The following is a 24,247-nucleotide window of genomic DNA, read 5'->3' on the forward strand; positions in this document are numbered from 1 at the left end:
TGAAACTGGCTTGTTTCCTGTATAATTCATCTCCTTTACAGACACATTTCTATATATAGATTTGTTTTCACGTTACCATGACATTACTGGGGCACTGTGTTTCTTTAAGTGATTCTCAATTTTGTTTGTCTCCTCTCATCTTAGAGTCTTGGCATTTGTGCTGAATAGGAACATAAAATTTCTGTTGCATCCCCTTCTTTTCACCTGTCATTTTTTGGTTTAACATATTTAAATAATGCTCTAATCACAAACTGGGTGACCTCTGGATTTTGCCAGTTTTGTCAGAGCAACCCATTTATGTAGTGCTGTACACCTGGTTGGTTTTTTGGGTTTTTTTTGCTGTCATTGGCCATTTCAGTGGGTTCTCTGTAGCAACAACATCCAAGTTAAAACATTAGTAAGTGATTTCAGCTTCAGGAAAGTGAGAGCAAAACTATGAGCATTAAATTCACTTTGAAATTTGCATTTTAACAAGTTAAGAAATACATAGGTGTAAGAGAGAAACAGATATACTAGTTTACGAAGGGATGACACTCATGATCTGCATCCAAGAAATTCTCCCAAAGCAACAAGTCGTATCACACAAAATATGTGTTGAAAGCAAGCAGCCATCCCCTTTCATAGGCTTGCAGTAAGAACAGTACAGCGCTGATATACACAATATCATTTACTATGATTCATTAACATGCAGCAAGAAATAGGTGGCTGTATAAGTTCAGTACTGCAGAGGTAATGGGTGTGAGTGAGGTCAGTACATCCCTCTGAAGTAGCTGTGAATTCATACTGCCCAAGAGTCTGTCTTTCTGAGGCTATGAACTACAGATTTAGAAATGGAAGCCCACTCCCATCCACAGAGAACAGATGTGTGATATTACATTAAAATCAACATATCCTAGAAATTCTGCTCTTTTCGATTTGTTCAATCCAGGCAGTGACTGGAGTGAAGATCTGGCCTTGCTGCAAAGAGTAAGTTTTGCCATTAATGTTTGGTTTACTCCCTATTACTCTGTTGAAACAGGACAAGTTACTAATGTCTGTGACAGTGATTTCTGTACTTTGGACCTCTACCCTTGTACCTAAATTAGAGTATTCCCCTTTGAGTTGTACCTTATGGTGTTACTGTGCTTTCTTGATTTAGATGAAGAGACTGGCAAATAGATTTGACTAACCTTTATGCTGGCTAAACTGAGGAAAATAAATATTTTCCTGCAAGTTTATTATTAACTGCTATTGTATGGACTGGAAAGTCTGTGCCACGGTTATTCCTGGATTTTGATTGCCTGAGCCCAGATACCGAGCTTCAGGTCTCCAATGGGCATCATGTGTTCCACTAATTGCCAATCTTGCCCTAGTTCCTTTCCAGCAAGACATTCCTGCTGGCTAGTGTCTTCCACAGTACGCACCATCCCATGGATGCATCCTATCAGGTCCCATGGATTTGTGAACATTGATGTTGCCTAGGCGCTCTTGGACCACCTCCTCCCTGACTGAAGGGAGGTCTTCCATTTCCTAGATCCTCTCACTAACCTCCAGGGTCTTGGATTCCTGAGGGGGAGCTTTTTCACTAAAGACAGAAGCAAAGAAGCCATTCAGTATCTCCGCCTTCTCAGCATCCCCTGTTACCAGAACACCCCCATCACTTAGCAGGGGAGCCACATTCTCCCTAGTCTTATTGTTAACATACTTAAAAAAACCTTTTTTATTATCCTTTATCCCCTTTGCCGCACTTAATTCCAGGCAGGCTTTAGCCTTCCTTGTCGCATCCCTGCAGGCCCTCACAACATTCCTGTATTCTTCCCAAGTGGTCAGACCCTTTTTCCACATTGCATGGGCCTTCTTCTTTCCTTTGAGTTTGCACACGAGCTCCTTGCTCATCCACACAGGTCTCCTGCCACCCTTTCCTGATTTCTTCCTCACATGGACGCGCTGATCCTGAGCTTGGAAGAAGAGCTGCTTAAATGCTGAACAGCTCTCACAGGCCCCCTTACCTTCTAACACCTTAGCCCACGGGATAGCTCCAAGTAGGTCCTGGAAGAGATCAAAGTTGGCTCTCCTGAAGTCCAGGGTAGCAATCCTACTTTTTGCTTTACTTCTTCCACTCAGGATCTTGAACTCCACCATCTCGTGGTCACTACAACCCAAGCTGTCCCCGACCTTTACTCCTCTGACAAGCCCTTCTCTGTTAGTGAGAATAAGGTCCAGCAGTACCCATCTCCTCGTCGGTTCCTCAACCACCTGCATCAGGAAGTTGTCTTCAACACATTGCAGGTGTCTTCAACACCGTCTGGACCGCGCATGCCTGGCCACAAGCGCCTGGGATCGTGACACTGCTTCCAGTTGCTTGTGGAAGGCCTCATCAACCTCCTCCTCCTGATCGGGGGCCTGTAGCACACTCCCACAACAGTGTCAGCCATACCAGCCCGCCCCTTGATTCTCACCCACAAGCTCTCCACTGCTACACCACTCTCCCCCAGGTGGAGTTCAATACATTCAAGCTGCTCTCTTACATAAAGAGCAACTCCACCACCCCGCCTCGCCGGCCGATCTTTCCTAAAAAGCACATAGCCCTCCATGACAGCATTCCAGTCATGCGAGCTGTCCCACCACGTCTCTGTGATCGCAATGAGATCGTAGCCATGTGACCGCACGCAGATCTCCAACTCTTCCTGTTTATTTCCCATACTGTGCACATTAGTGTATAGACACTTCAGGGAGGCAGCATTCCCCTGCCACACTCCATCCGTACGAACTCCACCCTCATCACCCGTCAAGTTCACTTTTGAACCTCGACCTACCTGAACCTCAGCAGCCCTCATTTTGCCCCCTTCCCCCTTCTTTCCTAGTTTAAAGACCTTTCAATGAGGCCCACCAGCTCCTGGGCTAGGATCCTTTTACCCCTTGCAGACAGGTGAGCTCCATCTGCAGCCGTCATGCCAGGAGCCAAGTAAATTGCCCCATGGTCAAAAAACCCAAAGTTCTTGTGTCTGCACCAGCCTCTAAGCCATTTATTGATGAGGAGGGCTTTTTTGATCCTCTCAGTGTCCTTCCCCGCCACTGAAGGGATAGAAGAGAAGACCACCTGCACTCCCGCACCATCCAGTACCCTCCCCAGACCCTTGAAGTCATTCTTAATAGTCCTTAGGCTTCTCTTGGCAGCATCATCACTGCCAACCTGAACTACCAATAAGGGGTAGTAGCCAGATGGGCGAATAAGCCCAGGCAGCTTTCTAGTGATGTCCCTGACCCGTGCCCCAGGGAGGCAGCACACTTCCCTCCAGTTGGGTCAGGTCAACATATTGGGCCCTCAGTTCCTTGTAGAAGGGAATCACCTACAACTATCACCCTCCTTTCTTTACCGGAAGAGGCGGTCTTCAAGCATGGAGCCGACCGCCTCTCCTTAGGAAATCTCGGAGGCTGTACCACCATCTCATTCTCAGCCTCCTCACCCTCCAGTTCCAGGGTTTCAAACCTATCAGAGGCACCCGAGGAACCGAGGTAGGTCGGGAAGTGCACCGCCTGCGTCGCTGAGGTGGGATGTGCTGCCATTCCTCCTCTCCTCTCAAGTCAGCTCTCTCGGTTTGACTACGGCAAGGGAGAGAGTCCACTACAGGCTGAGGGTTGCGATCTCTGCTTGTTTCTCGCAGAGAGTTACACCACCTGTCTATCTCCCTCTCACAGTCCCTAATGGATCTTAACCCCTCCACCTCCTCCCTAAGCTCCACCACAGGGCTGAGCAGCTCATCCACCTGCTCGCACCTCACGCAGGTGGCATCCCTCCCATCGTCCCCCGGCGGCAGCAGACTCAGGCACTCCCTGCAGCCAGAGACTTGAACCACCGCAGTTCTGGGCAGTCCCTCCGTCTGGGTCGCAACAGTCTTCTTGGAGCATGCCCACCATCTGGTAGAGACCATGTTTGATCTTACAGTCTCCAGGTCAGAGAGTGGGAGAGTGGTCACCTGAGCAAGGACAAGAACGCTGACATGTCCTGCCAAAAGACCCACCTCCCACACCAGTTAGCAGTGGGCAGCAACACCCTTTTTCCACCGGGCACGTTAGGTGGGCTACCTCCCGCCCTCCCGGCGGCTGCTTGTAGCCTAACAGAAAAAAAGAGTCAAGGTTAATCACAGAGATAAGAGTGAGCGGTGCCGGCTCCACCCCTGCTGTCTCAGCAGCCCGCCCACAAGCTGCCAGCTGCTGCCCCTCCCAGCACTGGCACCATGCTTTTGCTGGTTCAAAAAAGCCCTAAAAAGAGCTTTTAGACGGTCTTTTTTGCTTCCTTCTTTCTTGCATCCCTACCCTGAAGCTGGTCTCTGCAGCAGTATTGGCTTTCTCCAATTTAGTAGCAAAATTAATGCTTAACAAATATATATTGTGTATATATCTCTATTGTCTTCAAATGGTGAAATTCTTTAGCTGGTTTCAGATATGTAATAGAAAATACAGATGTGAACAAACCATTGTAGTTTTATGACTACTAACCTTTATTGGGTAAATGTATGTTTTACAAAGTAAGCAAACATTGCTAACACCTACACAGAATAATTTTTCCAAGGTTTTTCTTACTTTGAACATTAACTTGTGATGCCATACACCTCTTACATCTTGTGTATTTATTTCAGAAGAACAGCGTTATCTGAACACTTGATTGGTAGGTTTAAAATTGAAGGCATGCCAGAATCTTACTAAGATACTTATCATAATAACATGGTCTTGGGTTTTAAAATGTACCTGGTACAAACCCATCCCAAATTCATGAGAGAATCAAAGTCATCAGAGGACAGTTTGTTAAGATGAATATTTTCAGTGGTTGCTGCATAAACCTAAAAAATTGCAAATCACAGTCATCAAGTATCAACATGCACTATTCATCATAAGGTGTGATTTCCATATTCTAGAAATAATACAGGGACATAGAAATTCATAGGGCAGATTTTATTCACTTTCTCTGTTGTACCAATAATGGTATCTTTATTTAGTATAAGAGAATTTCAAATAAATGTTGTCCTAACCCTGCCTGCTTGCTACATATTAATGACAGGTACTGTTGTCTTTACCCTGTTGAAATATAATCTGTATTTCATTAGTTCATGGTGGAGAGCCAGAATGTGCACAAGATGCATTCAAACTTCTGTATTTCTTTAGTATATTTCTTGTTGAATCTGACAAAAAGAAAATAGTAAGGCAGGATTTCAGGTACTCGGATTTTGAAAAACTGGTGTAAATGTTAATGCTGAAGAATGGCCCAATTTACTATGGTCAGAACTGCTGAGCCAGCCAGTGTTTGCTTTCACCAGCTAAATATTGAACTAGGTTGCTACAGCTTTTCCAGGCTGCAATGTCTTTTCCTGAAATACTGGCTCTAGGAAGGCTGGTAAGAAAACTATATCAACATCTTCACTTTTAAGTAAATATGCTATATTAAAATATACATCCTTCTGAAAGATCCCCAAACTCCATAGTTCATATGTTTCTCTGTGCTGTTGACATGTCCCAACTCCTCTCTGTTTTGACAGCTTGCATTCGTTACATCAGGTTTCATCAATTTAAAAGCCAGGAGGAAACATGGCAGGTCCCCTGTCCAGTTCCCTGCTCTCTGCAGACTGAATTACCTAAGTGTCAAGTTGCTACAAAGGCTGAAATTACTGCTGCTCTTTTTTTTTCTTTGTGTTTTGGAGAGAGCGAGCAAGCATAAATACAAACTAAAAATCTGTGAAAACTGACATCATAGGCATCTTCAGAGGTTTGAGATGGGAATGGAATAAAGCTGAATCCTGGACCTCTTTATTTTCATGGTTTTTTTTTATGTGTAAAGTTCATTCTAGTCCAGTAAAAATGTCTTCCTTTAAAATTGGTCTCAGCTGAGCCTACTTATAATTCATTCTGGCCTGGTTCCATGCAAGTTTAAATGAACACACTATTCACACACACACACAATAAAAAAAAAAAAAAAAAAAAAAAAGTATCAGTTTCTCAATTCCTGGTATATACTTTAGTTAAGTATATTTACAGACAAAATTGGCTTTATTGAGCAAACTGCTCTCTAAATTACTGAAGCTATTTTGCCTTTGTTTTTCTCTTTGAAGAAGAGAGCAATAAAAATTGTGTTAACTACCCAATGTATCCAGCTCATCTCTGATACGGGAATAGCAATGCACTGCATCAAAACAAGCCTTCCTGACCTATACAGTTCCACAGTCCAGAAAAGAAATGCAGTTCCAAGAAGAAGCTTCTTCACATAAACAGCTATTTGGCTGTTTTCTTCTTTACTTGGTTTCAAAAAGAAGAAACCCAGCAAAGGTGGAGAAACGTTGGTGGTCCCCATGGAGGGCTCCATTTCCCATCCGCAGCCAAACTTCATCTCCCTTGGCAAGTTTCAGCACGGCGCTGTTTCCTGAGGTGTCCGCCTTCCCTTTTGATTCATAGCTGAGGATGAACATTTTAACAAGTCAGTTTTTCTTTGTTGGCAATGATCAAGGAAACAATTAAAAAAACCAAAAAGTTAATCCAAGGAAGCACATTAAGACTTGCCACTATTGAACTTTTGGAGGTTTATTTATTTATTTATTTTGCATTTGATCTCTAAATCAAACATTGCACCTTACCTAATTTCATCATTTCTTTCAAAAATTCTGGAATTCTGAAGGTTTAAATTACGTATTTTTCCTTCATAGGTTATGAGTTTTTACTATTTAAAATAAACTTATCCTCACCCTTTGCAACACTGAATTTTCTTAGATGATCTCTCTTTCCGTGCGATTCATCACAATCAAATTTAAATGCCTCAAGGTCGGAAGTCTCATGTGAGCTGGTTCTCTGTACTTCTTGCAAGGCAGCAGGTAGACAGGGTACTCAAATCACCTTGAGGACTTTTGTTGAAACACAGATGCGTTTAATGTGGGCTAACCCAACTATTCCTTTGATTGTTGGTTCTCTTTCCCCCACCCTTTGCCTTTTCTAGATTCAATGCTTTAGGGAAATAATAGGGTGCTTTTTGTTTTGCAGAGAAGATCTGCTGGGAATGAAGTACAAGGGGAGAAGGATGCAGGAACATGGTCTCAAGTTGTGCCAGGGGAGTTTTAGTTTGGATATCAGGAAACACTTCTTTACAAGCACTGGAATAGGCTCCCCAGGAAGGTGGTTGAGTCACCATCCCTGCATGTGTTTAAAAACCATTTGGATGTGGTGCTCAGGGACATGATTTAGAAGAGGATTGTTAATTAGGATAGTATGGTTAGGTTGTGGTTGGACTTGATGATCTTTAAGGTCTTTTCCAACCTGAGCAATTCTATGATTCTAAGTACCCTTTGGTTGGCCTTTGTTACTGGCCATTGAAGAAGTCTAGACAGCTTAAGTAGAGCTGCTCTCATTGTAAGTGCCTGAAATGCATTGTGCCGAGTCTAAGCTTTTGTGTATGCTTTATCAGGTTTCAGAGATAAACTGGATTTTGTCTCCAGACTTCTTATTGATATTAATCAAATAACATTTTTTCAAACACTTTTTTTGCACCTGTCCTCTTGGCAATAAGCTTCTTGACCTGGTTGATACAGAAGATATTAAGTTAAAAGTGAATCTTATTCTTCATGAATCTTCAAGAAATATATACAGCTTAGAAAATTTTTGTTCAAATTGTATTAATGTTAACAAAGCTAGTAAATGGAACACCCTTGCTTCTTACTTGTCTTCACTACTGCTCTCCACCTTTAAAGTAAAGTGCTTTCCCTTACCCTTCCATAAGACTATTTTTAGTTGCTGAACATTTCATTACACACTTTCACTGAAAGAAAAAAAAAAAAGAGGGTGAAGATATGTTTTAGCAGAATGATAGTATTCTACCAGTAGACTCCAATCTGACTTGCAGTGAGAATTCATTTTCCCTTAGCAGTGAGGAACTTCTGATTAAGGATCATTTTCCAGCCTTGTCTCAGGGACAAATGCTGTGTAAATTTGCAAGTTGAGGAGGGCAAAATGTAATATTTTTCCTTAGTTTGTTATCTCACCCTGTGATATTTCTTCAAAAAAGAACAAGTTTGTGTTTTGAAATGTGAGCCTGTATTCACATCGATGCAACTGTACTATGCTGAGAAAATGTCATAGTCATCTACTTACCTATACAAGCTGAATACTGTGTTGCCATTATGCATCAGGTACACATACACTTCCTCCACATCTTCATGTTTCATCATATTGAAGGTGAAGAAATACACCCCTGAAATGATTACCAAAGTATTTTCTTCATAGAGGGAAGTAGCCACTCTACAGACTACTTCTTGCTTAGGAAAAAAAAAAAAAGCAGCTGAGACCAAAATTACTTCAGCTTTTTCAGTGGGCATTTTGCTCTGCTTGCAGCGAAACCAAAACCTGGTTCATTTTTGTTCTACATGTGTTGGGGGTTAAGCCATGTCCTGTTCCAAAAGAATGACTTTACTTGAACACAGATGGACTGCCCATCCCTTCCATCTGACTGAAAGTGAAATTTCCCAAAGGCTGAGTGTAGTGATTTTTCTTTCACATTCTTTTCCTTGTTTTCATGTTCCTGCCTACTCCTGAAAGGGCTCAGTCTTGGAGGCCATCAGGTAGCCAGCACGCCACCAGGACCACTCAGGGCATGAGCAATTGTAACAGCACTCACTGCTGCTCTCCTGGTTGTAATGCATCCTGTGCAATGCACTACTTTTTCTGCTTGCACAGCAGGTCCCTCTCTATCATCATTCTGAGCTATTTCATTTCTGAAAGGTACCAACAATATTACTAGAGCAGCTCTGTTACATATCACAAGCTTTACAAAATGCCTGCAGGAGGGAGGCCTACCTTCTTTTGCTTGAACTGTAGTTTGGTAGCATCGGCCCTACAATGGGGAGCTTGCAGCATGCATCAAAGTTGTTGAACAGGTCAAAGTTTATTAATTTCCACACACATTTTTGAGTGATTCTTTGTAGAGCTAGGAGTTGTATTGAATGATCCTTATGGGTCCCTTCCAACTCAGGTTTTTATGGTTCCATATACTAACCATAATATTATTGTATATATGTATATATGTGTATGTATATATATATAATATTATATATTATATATTATATATTATATACCTTATAATAATAATAATAATAATATACCTTATTAATAATAATATTATTATATATAATAGTAACCTTAATATTGTATTAAAAAAGCAGTTGGCAGGAAAATCACCTATGCTTCTAAGCGCCAGTAAAACAAGTGGCACAGCAAGCTTGGAGGGCCTGACTTCCATTAAATGTAACATTAAGTGTCATAACTGTAAGTAGATGAATAAAAGGGTGAGAAAGGCCAGATGGAGGAAGATGGTCTTAGTCTTCACTTACTATTGCTCTCCCTCCTCCATCTCCACTTGATGGCTGGCAAGCCTTCTGTTGACTTACTCAGTTTCCAGTTTCATTTTCCTGAAAGCAGGTGGTAATCACTTTCCAGAGTGAGTCTGATCTTGTGCTAACTCAGTACTGTTTTCTCACTGTTACTGACCATGCTTTTCCCCAGAGGTCTGAGAATTACAATCTTTTGTTTGGCAGATACTCACCATTCACTGGAGCACCAAATCTCCCAGTCATTACATCAAAGAAATTCCCAACATTAGTTTCAACACTACTGAAGATGATCCCACTGTTCTGGTTGCTGAAGTGAGTAGCCATGGAAGCCATGAATGCAACCTGGAAAAATGTACTTCTTAGTCAATCATTCATTAAATGTACATGTGTCGAGGAATCAGCTACATTATTTTTTCCTGGATTTGCAGTCTGTTTATTTTCCTGACAGAGATGTTCTTCTAGGGCCTGTTCCAAGGCCATTAAACTCCACCAACAAAACTCCCATTGAAGGAAGCTAGAAGAGTACTAGCTTTCTTAGATTCAATTGGACTATTCATGACTGCAAAGGTAAGTGTATGGGCAAGTGTTTGCAGGGCAGAACCTTAGTTTTAGATTTTATTTACCTTCAAGTCTCTCTAGAATGATGCAATAATCAACTGGTATGATGTTTTAGATAAATGTGAATTAACTGGTTTTTATATGCTCCCAAATGTACTTAAGCTGGATATTGCTTTAAATGGAATATGTTAAATAAACAATCTTGGTAGAATCCATACATGATTGTTACTTGCTAACTACCTTCAAAGTTAAATTAGGCATTTTTATTAGAGATCTTCTAGAAGTTTGGTGGCTGGGATTCAATAATAAGCTTTTCCTCTCTTGCCCCATATTCCTCAGTCATGACAACAGAGGATGGTAAATATCAAAAGAAGAAGTTGAGAACTGTGGTTCTCACTTTTTGCAGGGAGGTATATAGGCTGTGAATTTTTTTTCTTAGGAAGCAGTGCAAAACCTCCCACATTGGACAATTCAAATTACTTCAGTAAGATACCAAGGTACAACCCATGTGTTGCATGGGGGGGCAGAGGGTTATCTCTTTTGTCAGTCTATAATCCCCCACCTGATTGTCAGTAGAAAGAATACAGGCAGAATTGCAGCATCTGCATGCTGGAAAGTCATATGGTGACTCAACGGACACTTTATTCCTCACAATTTCTCTGAAGAAAAATTAGAAGAAGAGTGTTCAATTACAGTTGTTAAGTGCTCCCTACAATAACCAATTTTTAATGAGATTCCAGATAAACAGTTATTAAAAAACAAGAAGAAAAAAAAAAAAACAAAAAAAAAAAACAAAGAACAACAACAACAACAAAAAAAAACACCCAAAACTTTTGATTTCAAATCCAAATGAGAAATGAGGCGAAATCAGATGCCAGTTCTGATCCAACAATGGAAATCATTAGCCATTTTCTCAGAAATATAAGGACCTCCAGGTGTGAGCTGAAAGCTTGGGCTGATTTTCTTTATCCTTATACAGGTACATTTTCTCTGACAGTAAACGGTTACGTTCTTGCTTCTCAGCCAGGTTCACATCAAAGTTCATTCTATGTTAAAGCAAAGCAGCTGTAATGGCTGTAAATGGAATTTATTACTCTTTGTTCAGATTCCATTTCACTCTCTCTCTAACCCCAAGGTACTTTTCTGGGCTGATCAGAACAGCTGAAAAAAATGTCCTTTCTCTGTGTCGCATTGTGAAATGCAAGTCTTTCAAAGTAACTCTGTACTTAAACCAGCATTGTATTCAGAAGTCTTTTTACTCTTCCTCTCCTCTCTCCAGCGTTCTTAAGCATGATGTTAACAAGAAATTATGTACTCTACTCTATAAAGAATTTTTAAGCACATCTATCAAAGAGTGAATAACTTTTACCTTAAAACAGTTATTGCAATCTGAGCCTTTGTTATTCAAGCCATTTCATTATTCAATTTATAACTAAATTACTACCACTGTCTTATATAAGAAAAAATACTGATAGCTCATCTTAATATTGCAAAATGATCTAAGTTGAACATAACTGCAACAAATATGTTTTCGAAGATATTCAGCTATAATGTTAATTCCACTTGCTTTTTAAAGATTGCTAAGATAATTGTGCTGTATTACAAATGTTTATTAGTTTTGGTAACTGTTTTCATTTTCACTATTTTCTTTTGTCAATTATCCCATCTTTCTGCAACCTAGGGCTGAGAATTCAACTATAAATAACACCAAGAAATCTGAAGTCATTTTCCCACATTGCACAGGTTGGTTATACTAGTGATTCTGCTGTTAATTTGCATAATCTTAATGAGGTTGTAAAACAGATATGAATGACTTTTATTTGGAAAAACACATTTCAGTTAAAACCTTTTCAAGTAGATTTTCAAGTAGATCAGAACTTCAGTTTTGCCCAAAGTCAGAGGATTTATAAGTGGAATTAATTTTTCTGTACATTTGCTTTATCCCAATTTTGTACCTTCAGCGGTGAACAGAGTTTGGGGGTATGAATCAGCTCAAGACTAAGACACTTCCATTTGAGTATGTACATGTGAGCAAGGATGTAAACTGTCTTGTAATTGCTGGAGATTTTATCTATAGGCTCCTTAAATCTGAAGAACCATATGCCCCAAAACAGCAATGATTGTTAGATGAAGTTGAGTTGTTCTCAGTAATAATTCCCCAAAATAATGTAAGTCCCCAGTAATTATAAAGGGAGTTTAGATGCTCCCTGCATAAGTAGGTCCTTCAGTCTGGATCTAAGTCCAACCATAATCAATGGCTCACACAAATGCATTTAGAGCCGTATGAAGTACTTTAGTACTCCCCCTTGTGAGACTGGCTGATCTGACATAAGACCTACAGATGCCACCGCAGTGGCAGCTGGAGACTCTAATCCCAAGGCCTTTCCACACACCCAAATCTTGCCTTTAGTACCTATGCCACTCCACAGACGTCCTCAAGTTTACTGCTACTGCTGATGAACTGATCATGTATCTTTACACTGTAGTGTACAGTGTGGACAACTCTTAGAATCCATTTTCAGCTGTAAGCAAGGATCTTAGATATCCAAGTCTCATTCACTTTTGATTGCCTGAAGAACAGGATTAGAATCATAGAATCATATCATCAAGGTTGGACAAGACATCCAAGATCACCTAGTCCAACCATCCTCCTACCACCAGTATTTCCCCAGTAAACCTTCTCTAAACATTTCTTGAACACTTCCAGGGATGGTGACTGAAATACCTCCGCGGGCAGCCCACCACTCTTTTAGAGAAGAAATCCTTCCTGATATACAACCTGAACGTCCCCAGGTGCAACTTGAGGCCATTCACTCTAGTCCTGTCTCCCTATTTACTTGGGGGCAGCAGCTGACCCCCCACCTCATCACAACCTCCTTTCAGCTAGTTGTAAAGAGCTATGAGTTCTCTCCTGAGTCTTCTGCAGACCAGACAATCCCAATCACGCCGTCATGACTCTGCTGTACTGCAGGTACAAGTATGTGAGATCTCCACCACCTCCCACATTCCTGGTGGAATGAATGAACTCTAATCTAAAAGATAGAAGACTAGGTAAAAATAATAATAATAATAATGAGTACAAATATGTCCCTCCCTCAGCAGAGCTTATCAGCTCAAACTTGAACTCAGTTTTTAATGCTTCTCTGGATTTTGGATGGCTCATACCTAACAGAGCCCACATGCATCTCAGCATACATAGGATATTGAACCATTGGAAAACACAGATGAATGCTGTGATGAATACCATTCTGCTGAATGGTATTTTTCGAAACAAGAGGGCTCTGTTCCGAGTCCAAAGGTTTTGACCCAATATTTGGATGATTTGGATATATATACTTCTGTGAGTCTCACAAGGCCTAACTGACTTAAGGAGCATTAGTCTAACTCCTTTGCTCTTTTCTCTAGGAAGCAGAGAGCTATGTAATATAATGGAGCTTAATAGAAAAAATGTTCATCCTTGTTATTCACCTTTACTCACCCAGATACTGCATTACTGCTGTAATAGGGAGCCATATTTCTTGCTGTTACTTTCATGAATTCTTAGTCTAAAATGGGTAAACTTTGCTGATTTTCTTTTCCAGGAAGATCTGGTGGAGCGTATCTGTCAATCATGACAAATGCTACATCTACCTTTCACTGTGTTCTTTTACAGGTGGATCTCCTTCTCAGGTGTCCTGTACTAATCTCCACTGCAGCAAACGTGAGGCAGATGTTTTGTACCTGTAGCTCTGGAGGGATCCCAGGGTAACCCTTCTCGCCTTTGGGTCCATGATGGCCGCGCTCTCCCCTTGGTCCCATATCTCCTTTGTCTCCTTTCTCACCCTTGGCTCCTTCCTGGCCAGTTGCTCCATTATTGCCATTGTTTCCATGATTTCCTTGAAAGAAATGGACCTTCCTGTTATAACTTCAATCATTTCATGCATGTTAACAGATACTGTATCTGGGTCCTTTTTTAGCAGTTTGCAATACATGCACTTTTCAGTGCCGTTGGATAAAGATGAGTATTTTAAAGAAGGATATACATTGGTGTTTAAGAGTTAATCACCACGTTATCTTGTTATTGCTTTATTAACTGCAGATGTCTCAGGCCAGTTGCCTTGTAGGAAAGATGTCCAAGGAGAAGACCTCATAGGACACGAGGCTGGGTTAAAGTGAAGGCCACTGTTGGCTGACACGTATCAGGTAGTCTGCATTTTCAGTCTTATTTTTCTTGTCTTGTAAAAATATTTCCTATTAATTCAAGGTGACTAGGCTAGGATAAGATAGTTTTGAAAGACATTTTGCTGTCTTTAAAATTTTAAAGCTTAAGGTAACACTTGTTGTGTAACTTTAAACTAGCTACAAACTGGCCCATCTGTGCTGAAAATTGGAGGAGCTGTGTTCTTGGTGTGCTGGTTGGCCTTAACAGGTTGGTTGCTTGTTCCTAGGCTTGAAGACAGTGTTTCAGTGAAGCTTTTCTGAGAGGGCTTCTTATAATAGGGGTCATTACAACAAATGCATTTCTGCATCTGCTGCATTACTTCCTCTTGTTTACTGAAGAAATTACTGACCAAGCGTCTGTGCATCTGACAAATTTTTAAAATTGGTCAAGATAACAGAGTAATTATTATGCCTGCCTAAAGCAAGAGCTTGATCTTTCAGTTAATTACTCAGAGGATTAATTAGTGTCATCAATGATCTACCTGAATTTAAATTATGTTCTTTGTCACTCTGCTTGTTTTCTAATTAGTCACTTTAGTTAGGAATTTTCAAGAATGGTGTTGTTGAGAGCAAATCTGAGTAAGTGATTCTTCAAAGTTGTTGTATTAGGAAAACGACTTTAAATAAAATGTCTGAATGACAGAAGAATAGAAGCAATTTTTGTTTGGGAAATCAATAACTCCTCCAAATTACAAGATTGATCCTTTGTGTAACAAGAGAACCACTTCTCTAACAGCTCAGAACAGAAGTGTACAAACAATACTTGATTCAATCAAGAGAAAAACAGCTGTTGCCCTTCAGCTTAAGTGTGCAGTGATAGGAAATGCAGCAGTTGAAGGAAATAGAGAAATTCCAAACTGCAGAGGGATATGATGGGCCTTACAATTCTGGCATCCTTTGGTAGAAAGAGAGTGTGTCTGAGTTACACATTCATATGAGGAAAAGGCAACGGTGGACTGGGCTGCGTCTCAATATTTCAGCTGGCAGCCTTGAAAGTGTGGTGTAATAAAAACTTGTGTGCTGCTCCTAAGAAGTTTGCTTTCAACTGATACAAAACGCATAAGAGGTTTCATCATTTCATTAATGTTATCTATCTGCTTTAGGGATGGTAATTTTCAAATCCCTACCCCCAGTATCTTCTGTAATGAACATAGATCAACATACAGCTATCTTTTTCCTTTTATGGGCCCTTCTTTTTTTTCTAGGTGAAACTATAAATTCTTATTGTGTACCATGTTCTTCTGTGTGCATATTTTCCCTTAAAAAAAGTACTTTTTATTATGGAAAAATAAAACAAGCAAGAAAGAAATGAAGACGTTTCAGTGAAAGAATAGGGGTATGTGTGTCTCTGTAGAAATTTGGCTAGCAGTATGCCTGATGAAAACATCTCCTGAATACAGGACAAAATAGCATATTACAGGATAGTCAGAGTGAAAACAATTATCAACTCCAGGAAATAAGTTGTTCCAGCTTTAATGGAAGCTTCATGCTACTTTAAGGAGAAAAAATAATTTGGCCTAGAAATGCAATGAAATTGCTTTCAACATGAATTTGTGAAAGCTGAATTTTATTATCAAATGTTTTTTCACTAGAAAAATCTTTAGAGTCTGTCCCCTCAGGAAATTACAGAAAAGCTTGCTTCCAAATCCATCCCCTGATACGGATTTGGATCATTCTGTAGTACTCCACAGACTAACCTGAAATTTATAGCCTAAAATTAGGTTGCTCAAAAATCCATTAAAGTGCATCGTTACCTGGCATCCCAGGGGGTCCAGGAGGTCCTGGGGGCCCTTGGTAGAGTCGAACTCCAAAGTCACCGCGGCAGCAGGAGCTACAGTCTGGATTCTGTGGTCCAGTCTGGGGGGGCTAAGGGCACAAAAATAAGCTTTAAATAACTCATTCATGGAGTAAATTGATCATGTGCATGTCAGACACAGGCTCTTCATTATGTAGACTCTGCATATATGCTGCTTTTTAAAATGCTTATCTGGACTGAAATCTGCTATACTTGGGTTCTCTCCAAAAATGCTATTTTCAAAAGATTTAAGGGAGAAAAAAAAAGTTATGTCAAGTAATGGGGGTTTTGAAAATAAGATAATACCAAGTGATGAAAGCTAGATTAATATTTCAGTTAGGCATCAATACTACTTTTTGCTGATCCCACATTTCAGCTGACCTTTATTGACAAACAGGACTTTAGGCAACAAGTGGTAAGAAAAAAGGGATTTCAGTCGGCCATCAGCTATGATCCTCTGCTAAGCATTAAGGAAATTGGGTCAGACTGCTAGAAAGACATTAAAAATACACAACTCTTAAAGTCCTCAGTCTTGTGTATTTGCCAGGTATTTAAGTTGGGGAACCTAAAGAGTTACTAAGCTATGAGACAAAAATTTGAAGTGGCTGCAACACCTGGTATCAATGGCATTTGATTATTAGCAGTTGTGGATGCTTGTCTCTAACCAGTTTGTATGATGAAAGTAATACAGCAATATAAATAAACTAATAGGTTAAATATACACAACTCAGTTTCTGTAATAGTAGTTTGATAACAGCTTTATTTCAGTACTCTTTAATTGCACCCTGCTGTATTTATTTCTATGGAGTCTCGTTCAATCCTGGTTAGTTTTCATTGTAGTGATTTAGTGGTCACAAAGCTTCTGATGGCTCAGCTGAGGCAGATGTCCTGGGTTTTATTTTATTTCTCTACATCTTCATTCTTCCTGTTTTGTTGCTTTTTCGTAACAATTCTTTGCTACTATCCAGAGTCACAAATGTGCAGTTCTTAAATTCTAGAGGGCAGTAATTCCAACTGCACCTTTTCTCTCAGCATTCTACTATTTGTCTTCCTTTTCACTTCCTTTGCTTTCTTTCCATTCCATTCCTCTCTGTCATTGTCTAATGACTTGCTTAATGCAGATCTATTGGTCTAACAGCCAATTAGCCTCTGGTGAGACGAGAACTGCCAAATGATCATACAGATATGCTGTATTTCTGCCCTCAATGTCACCAGCTGGATTTGAAATACTGAAGTTTTATGTCCATGTTTTGAAAGCATTTAAGAAACCCCCCTGAATTCATACTCAAAATTCATTAATTTCAAGAGGCTTTAAAATTTGTGTCACTGATACAGAAAGTTACCTTTCATGCCACCAAAATATTGCTTGCCACAGACATGTGTCCTCCATAGCTGGAACCACTGCCAGTGGAGCTCTCATGGGAATAGAGGCTAATCTGACAGCTCAGCAGATAAATATACTCATTATTCACTGACTTATAGGAATGTTAATAATTGCAGTGGACAAAAGGGCTTTGGATTTATATAATGTTGGTCAACACTTTGCTTTTTAACTTTTATTCTGGGTACAGTCTATGCAGTATGAGAAAAATGAGTTCTACCTGTTTGACTGTCTGTTCCTGGAGAGCCTGTATCTCTCCTAGCTCTTATGAAGAATAGAACAGATAATCACCGGGCACAATGATCAAACATTTCTGAATATGAGAGAAGTGACTGCTTTCAACTCATTTTCAGTCCTCGAAGGGTAGTTGAGAGGATGGGAACTGTGCAAACATTTTGCATCATCAGAATAAAGTGTTTGGCTGACAGCAAAATCTCCAGCTTTTTCTTTGATAGTGCTTGATATTCAAGTTAAATGAAAAAGCCAACCATATAGACATCTGCCAAGTGCAAATAATTGTGATCAGCCTAGAAATATCCAAATAGTTACAACTGTATCTTATTGCTATGTGAAATCACAAGCTCCCCAAAATGAAATACATGTGTCAGAAAGCCTCACTTCAGGCATGTGAGTGTCTCTGCACGGGTAAGATTTGTTACGTTGCACAATGCACTGAAATTCTGACCAAATGGTATTAGATTATCAGCAGTGTTATTGTGAAATAGACAATAGTGCTGGTCATAGCCAAAGCCTGTCTTGACATCATCTCTCCAAAGACTCAACAGGTTATTACATGTGCAGAAAGGCAAGTTCTGCCAGTCTAGTTATGCTTGGGCAGTCCCACTGACTTATAAATAAACACTTATGCAAGCCATAAAGAAGTACTGATCTATTAACTTTACTAATTCTTTGACTAGGAGGAAAAAAATGTTCACAATCAACTGCCAAGAACAATGAATTTTGAGGATACTTTTAAAATCTCTGAAATCAGAGAACTAAATGAAAGCTACAGTTCAAAGAAAAGCCTGTGCCTAATGTAAAAGTACACTCAAGTGGGACGTAGAGGTTAATTACAGCTTACTTGCCAAAGGTGTCCTATGCAGCCATTTCCACATAAATTTTATAGCACAATGAATCTTTGGCATTGCTTTCAGAACATAAATATGATTTAGAGGCTTTTGAAATGTATCTGCTACATCACTAACCTAAAACAGATAGAAAGCTGGAAACAGTGATAGCAGGGATATTTGCTGATTTTCCTACAGTTTTGTATGTAGAAGGCAGTTGTAGGCAGCAGATGGTTTATAAAATTCCCTTAATTTAAACTTATGAACTGATCATAATTGGAGATTTAGTTCTTTTTACTTCCTGATTAATTTTACAGGTTTCTGTTATGCTGTCTAAGATAATGCAGGAGACAAGCAATGTACAGCCACTGCTCTTGGCTCCTGTTCCAAATACACAATAGCATGCCTGTGTGGGCACCAGAGTTCTCTGTGCTACTTCTCTAGCAATGAGGTAAGAAAAACACCAGCATTTGAGGCAAAACACCAGTATCTTGTATAGTACCTGGAGGTTTTCAAGGAGCAGTCTCAAAAAGGAGAAATGTCTCTCCATTCATTGAGTTCTCATGTTTCAGAAAAGCATATTTTTCATGAATTACTGGAAGTACAGAAACTGGCTTCTTAAGCAAATGCTACTGTTTCAGTGCCACATCACGGAACAGGATCTTTACTATACTTCAGCAAGAGTTCTCCAGCCACAGCTGAGATAATCAAGAAAGTAGGGACTTAGGAGTGAAACCTTTGACTTCACTGATTGGTTGTTTCCAGCAGCTGCCAAACAGTTCTTGGGGAAGGAAGAGGTTTCAAGTTAGAATATGTCCTTTCCGTCTTTTTTCCTCCTCTGCCTGGAAACCCCTGGAGTCTCAAGATTGAAAATACCTATTGCATCCACTCCACGATGGATTAGCCCTGTCACATATCTGCTAGAACTCCATTTCATTTCAGTAAGCCAAAAGTTGCATCATTTCTCCATCATTTCAAAAGATTGCTTCCTAGAGAGGAGGCTGGCAAGTAAATGACTGCCATCAGCTGTGCTCAGACTTGCTGGACTCAATTTTAATGTCACAGTTTCTTCTAGCAGAAAACAACTTCATACAGGTACTAAACTCTGGTACAAGAGACACATGCACCCAGAAGCAGTGGAATCTATTGTGATGGAAAATTTTACCTTTAAAAAATCATTATATTGCATTAAATCTTGCTTTATCTGATATTTTGTTAGCAACTGTCTTTAACTACCAGCAACATTGGGTCTATAGTATGCAAGTGCACAATTCTCTGTGCACTTAAGACAAACACACACACATGCCAACTGACTCATTGTACAACATATCCTACTGATTACATTGTTTGTATGTTGCAAATGTCATTCAACATACCAACGGTCAGATGTCTTTCTTACCAATTGCACTAGAAGAACATAAAATTCCTGTGCAGGAAATATGAAATGCAACTACAAAATTTAAAGACAAGGCATATAGTGGTGTAGTAAACTCATGCTCATATTCTGATGTGCTTCAGTCACTTAAGCCTAAAATGGGGTTAAAATCAAATTTCCTGTCTGTTTATCATGAAGCAGACTGAGGAGTAGGTTGTTATTCAACACTTGTCTGTCTGTCCATGGTTTTTGGAATTCAAAATATCATGGTTTGATCTAAAAGAATTTTAAATCACAAATGAGAAAAAGTGAGCTGTACAGGACCAAACGTTGGTATCAGTAATAAGAACAAAACACTCACATTCTTGTTATTTCTAAAAAGTACCAATTAACAGAATTTTTTTTTTTAGTAGCATTTTGTTGTGCTAGAAAAAGCTTCTACCCTTCAGATTTTTCTTTTGAATGTAGATTGCAGTATTTATGTATAATCAAACTGCTCAGTTTGCTGTAAGCTGATGACTGTAATATCCAAATTGCCATGTAAAATGCATAAAACACCCCCGGTTTAAAAAGCAATTGCTGCAGTTGATTTTAAAAGTTTCATTCAAATCCGAATCTTTTTCCCATCAAAACTAAGTTGTTATATGTAATTACTAAAGCTACTCAGATCTCAGACACAAGTACCTGTGGGTTTTTTTCAAACATTCCTTCTGAATTGTAATTCTGACTACTCAGAATTTTGTTATGTTTGTCTCAATATATGACAAATATGATTTTCAAGTTTCATTCTCTGCTAGTTGAGTCTTTGCAAATACCTCTAGAAATTCTTTAATTTTCCTCCAAAGCCAAATCAGTTGATTGATTCTGAAACTTTAATATATTAAGCAAGTAACAGCTTGAAATGGTTAAGAGGCTTTATCTGAAGTTTCAGCCAAAGAGGGCTTCTATCTGTGTTATTACCATCATCCCCAAATACACTGTCGACTCTCTCAGCTCATTTAAAAGTTGTATTAAGCAACCCAGCAGAATACAGACCATTATACAGCTGTAATAAAATTCATTTCATAAATATATTATTAGTAATCTTAAAAAAAAATAAATAAATCTCATTAGCTGTAAAGTTATCTTTAGAAGATTAATTCAGAGTACCTGGACTCTATCTGAGGTAGTCAGTTCTACATCATCTACCTCTGGTCTCAGAACATTTTGGTCTGTAGAAGAGCTATTAGCAACAGTCCACTCTATAAGTTGACTCCGCTGTTTCAAAATTTCCCTGCTTCTGGAACCTTTGTGGCCAGTCTGGTGGTGACTTTGCAATACTTTGGCCACTGGTTTATAAGATCTTCTGCTCACCTCCATGTATTCATCTTGACACAGGCAAAATGGAAGAAAAAATAAAGCCAGCAGATGCCAACTGATGAAATCCTTCTCTGCCATGTTATTCAAAATAATTTCTCAGGAGTCCAGCAAAAGTCTTGCAGAAGGAGAGTTTCTTTGCTGCACCAGGAGTTATGTAGTCCTTTCAGCTATCCCACTCGTAAGCCTGGCACTGAGACCAGTACCAGGTTTTATACTGTTGTGCGTAATAAATAAAACTGAAAATGCCAAAGTGACAGGATACTTCATCCAGAATCAGTCATGCTCCTTTAAACAAACCAGGCATTATTCACCACTTCACCACCACAAGGAAAATTGATTTGTATGCTGGAAATGGCCACAGCATTTAACGGACTCCCATGGTTCCTATTTGGGGGCATTAAAAAATGTAGCACCTTTTCTTTGGCATGTTTCTGTTTAAGTGTGAAAAAATGTGATGGAAATGGAGAGCATGTGGCTAATGGTTTACGTTCCCTGATTAGACATGGAAAAGCTGTGAATTCACACTCTAAAATGTCTTTTGGACACAGTCACCTTCCTCTTCTGCCAGGAAATTTACACACACAACTGCGTCAGCCCAGTCTGAAAAATCCTTCCAAGAGCAATTAGGAAACAAAAGCACAAGAGGAGCTTTCGCATATGATTCTGACCCAGTGGCTGTTTCTGACTATGCTTTTCATTCACTAAAAGAAAAATATTGAATTTCTGTCAATTGGCCAATGGTGGAAGCAGACTGGATAAGTAGCTCTGAAAAACTGGGTTGAATTCAGATTTGCGGAGACCCATTTCTCAGTATTAGTTCAACCCACTCAGCCAGGCAGTATTTTTTCCCTTGAGTTTCCAGTGTTTTGCTAAATCAACTGCCAAACCAAATTTTATATCTTCTCTGCCAAGTAAATATAAATTTACTGGGGGCTTATTTCAGACTAAATGTATCAAATTATATGTATATAATAATATCCTTTATAATGTTTTCAACCACCCACTAGAATCCAGTAGAACTGCGACAGCTGCAGAGTAAAGTTCTGCAAATGCACACATATATAGGCCTGCACACGTGCATGCACAACCCTCCTGAGAGCAGGTAGCATCCTGGCCTAGAGAAGACTTCCCCAGAATGCAGCTACAATACCATCACTGAATGCGTCGGTCGCATGGGGCAATGGACTGGCTCATAATGAAGTTGCTCAAGGTGAAGCACACTGCCTAGCATTTGGACCATTGCACAGCAAAGCATCCTGTTGAGTCCTGAATTTCTCCGTAGAAGGAGACTCCACAGCCTCTCTGGGCAGCCTCTTCCAGTGCTCTGTCACCCTCACAGTAAATAACATCTTCCTAATGTTCATGTGGAACTTCCTGTGTTCCAGTTTGTGCCCACTGCCCCTTGTCCTGTTGCTGGGCACTACCAACAAGAGTCTGGACCCATCCACCTGATATCTGTTTGCTAGATATATTTATGAACAGTGACAACAGCCCCCCTCCAACTCTTCTCTAGGCTGAACAGCCCCAGGTCTCTCATCACTTTCCTGTGCAGGAGATGCTCCAGGCTTCTCACTATTTTTGTGGACTCTGCTGGACTCTCTCCAGCAGTTCCCCATCTTTCTTGAACTGGGGAGCCCAGATCTGTACAAGTACTCCAGATTTGGCCTCACCAGGGCAGAGTAGAGGGGGAGGATCACATCCCTGGACCGGCTGGTCACACTCTTTTAAATGTGCCCCAGAATACCATTGGCCTTCCTGAGCACGAGGGCACACTGCTGGCTCATGGGCAACCTGTCACCACCAGGACCCTCAGGTCATTCTCTGCAGAGCTCTCTCCAGCTGGTCGACCCCTAACCTGCACTACACTACTGGCATTCCTCCCCAGGTATAGAACCTGCCCTTACTGAACCTCAGAAGTTTCCTCACCGAATTCTGGGGAGGTGTCAGCACTGACATGTGCTTGGCCTCTCTCAGCACTGACCTATGCCTGAGCACTCTCCTCTGTTATTTGCTGTTTAGCAATCCATAGAGAGGAGTGTGGGGCTGTGCTGATCCCCAAAAAGGCATTGCCAGCCCCCATGGACATGCAGAGACCTACTACAGACAGCACAGGACTGTCACTCAGGGCTGCCCGGAATGAAAGCAATCAAATGAAGTTCTTCCTCATTTTCTCCTCCACTCAGCTCATGGTTATTTCAGTTCACAGGTTTGGAAGGTAGGGGTGTGTCTCCTGGCTTTATACTTTTGCATTTATCTCACTCATTTTGAAGTTCCAATCACAGGAATTTTAATTCAATCTCTATGAAGTTTTGGATTCTAAAGCTAGATGTTCAGGATCACCAAAAACACTTTGCAGATTAGCCCTTGAGCCCTGCTTCAGTGTGTATTAATTATCTAGATAGGCTTGCAGAATACGGTCCTTACCTTATGCTTTATGACTACTGAAAATCCCTATTTGAAAAAATTGCAAATATTTCAGTTATTTAACTAGGCAAGGTAGAATGGAAAGGAATTTACTGGAAAGTTAAACAAGTCTTCTCTAAACACCATTCCAGACTTCTGAAGATGGTGCCACCAGAAGGAGGTTTCTTTTTCAAGGAGATAAGACTTTCATGGTAGGAGAGCAGTTTGAAAACCTTGAACTCTTCAGAAATGAGAATGACTCAGAGACAAACATTAATTTATCTTGGCATTCAATAATTTGATTCAGCAAGTGCTGGGACAGCACTGATATTTTCAGCTGCCGTTAGGGCTTTCATGGCTTTCCAAACTCCGTTCCAGGAGCTTCCTGTGGCAAATGTTTCCAGTATGAGTAATGAATACACACTACACCCATGTCCCAAAGCAAGGAGGAATAAAAGCAGAGATTTGGGCTTTAAAGAACCCATCTATCATTTCATGCAAAAGCTGAAACAAGCGTGTTTCTTGGCAGCTATTAGAAAACATTCCCTTCTTTGCTTTCTAATAGAGTCCACCTGGTTCCTGTCCATCACTGCTCTGGTGGTTTGATGCTACGCATATTTTTTGGTCCAAATTAATGATGGAGTTTAGCCTCTGCTCTTCTTTTTTCAAGCTCAGAATCCCATCTGCAGAAGCTTTGTTGCCCATTGTTTTCCTCTGTGTCTTCAGCAAATAATATCTGACCCACAAAGTCACTGTCTGCAGGCAGAA

General features: G+C 40.2%; 1 protein-coding gene across 2 annotated transcripts; it reads right to left on the reverse strand.

Moving 5' to 3' along the window:
• Nucleotides 1-4,535: 4,535 nt before the first annotated feature.
• On the reverse strand, nt 4,536-21,235 carry C1QTNF3 (C1q and TNF related 3). 2 transcript variants are annotated; one of them, XM_048931998.1, is made up of 6 exons: nt 21,071-21,235; nt 15,854-15,965; nt 13,620-13,774; nt 9,554-9,683; nt 8,107-8,206; nt 4,536-6,423 (listed from the first exon to the last, which is right to left on the reverse strand). In XM_048931998.1, exons 1-6 carry the CDS (start codon nt 21,152-21,154, stop codon nt 6,264-6,266), a joined length of 741 nt encoding a protein of 246 aa, XP_048787955.1. In that variant the 5' UTR covers nt 21,155-21,235; the 3' UTR covers nt 4,536-6,263. The 2 variants fall into 2 exon arrangements, with proteins under 2 accessions (XP_048787955.1, XP_048787954.1); XM_048931997.1 differs by having other exon boundaries at nt 20,867-21,235.
• Between the last annotated feature and the right edge of the window lie 3,012 nt (nt 21,236-24,247).

This window comes from Lagopus muta, chromosome Z (genome assembly GCF_023343835.1).
Source record: "Lagopus muta isolate bLagMut1 chromosome Z, bLagMut1 primary, whole genome shotgun sequence".
Lineage (NCBI taxonomy): Eukaryota > Metazoa > Chordata > Aves > Galliformes > Phasianidae > Lagopus > Lagopus muta.

What these genes read in the sequence shown, in the direction of transcription:
- C1QTNF3 (XM_048931997.1), bottom strand. Translation starts at nt 21,154, where the DNA reads ATGGCAGAGAAGGATTTCATCAGTTGGCATCTGCTGGCTTTATTTTTT. An exon ending in CTACCTCAGATAGAGTCCAG is followed by an intron (nt 15,966 to 20,866) that starts GTACTCTGAATT and finishes TTGTGCCCTTAG; the next exon opens with CCCCCCCAGACTGGACCACA. An exon ending in ACAGTATTCAGCTTGTATAG is followed by an intron (nt 6,424 to 8,106) that starts GTAAGTAGATGA and finishes GTTCATCCTCAG; the next exon opens with CTATGAATCAAAAGGGAAGG.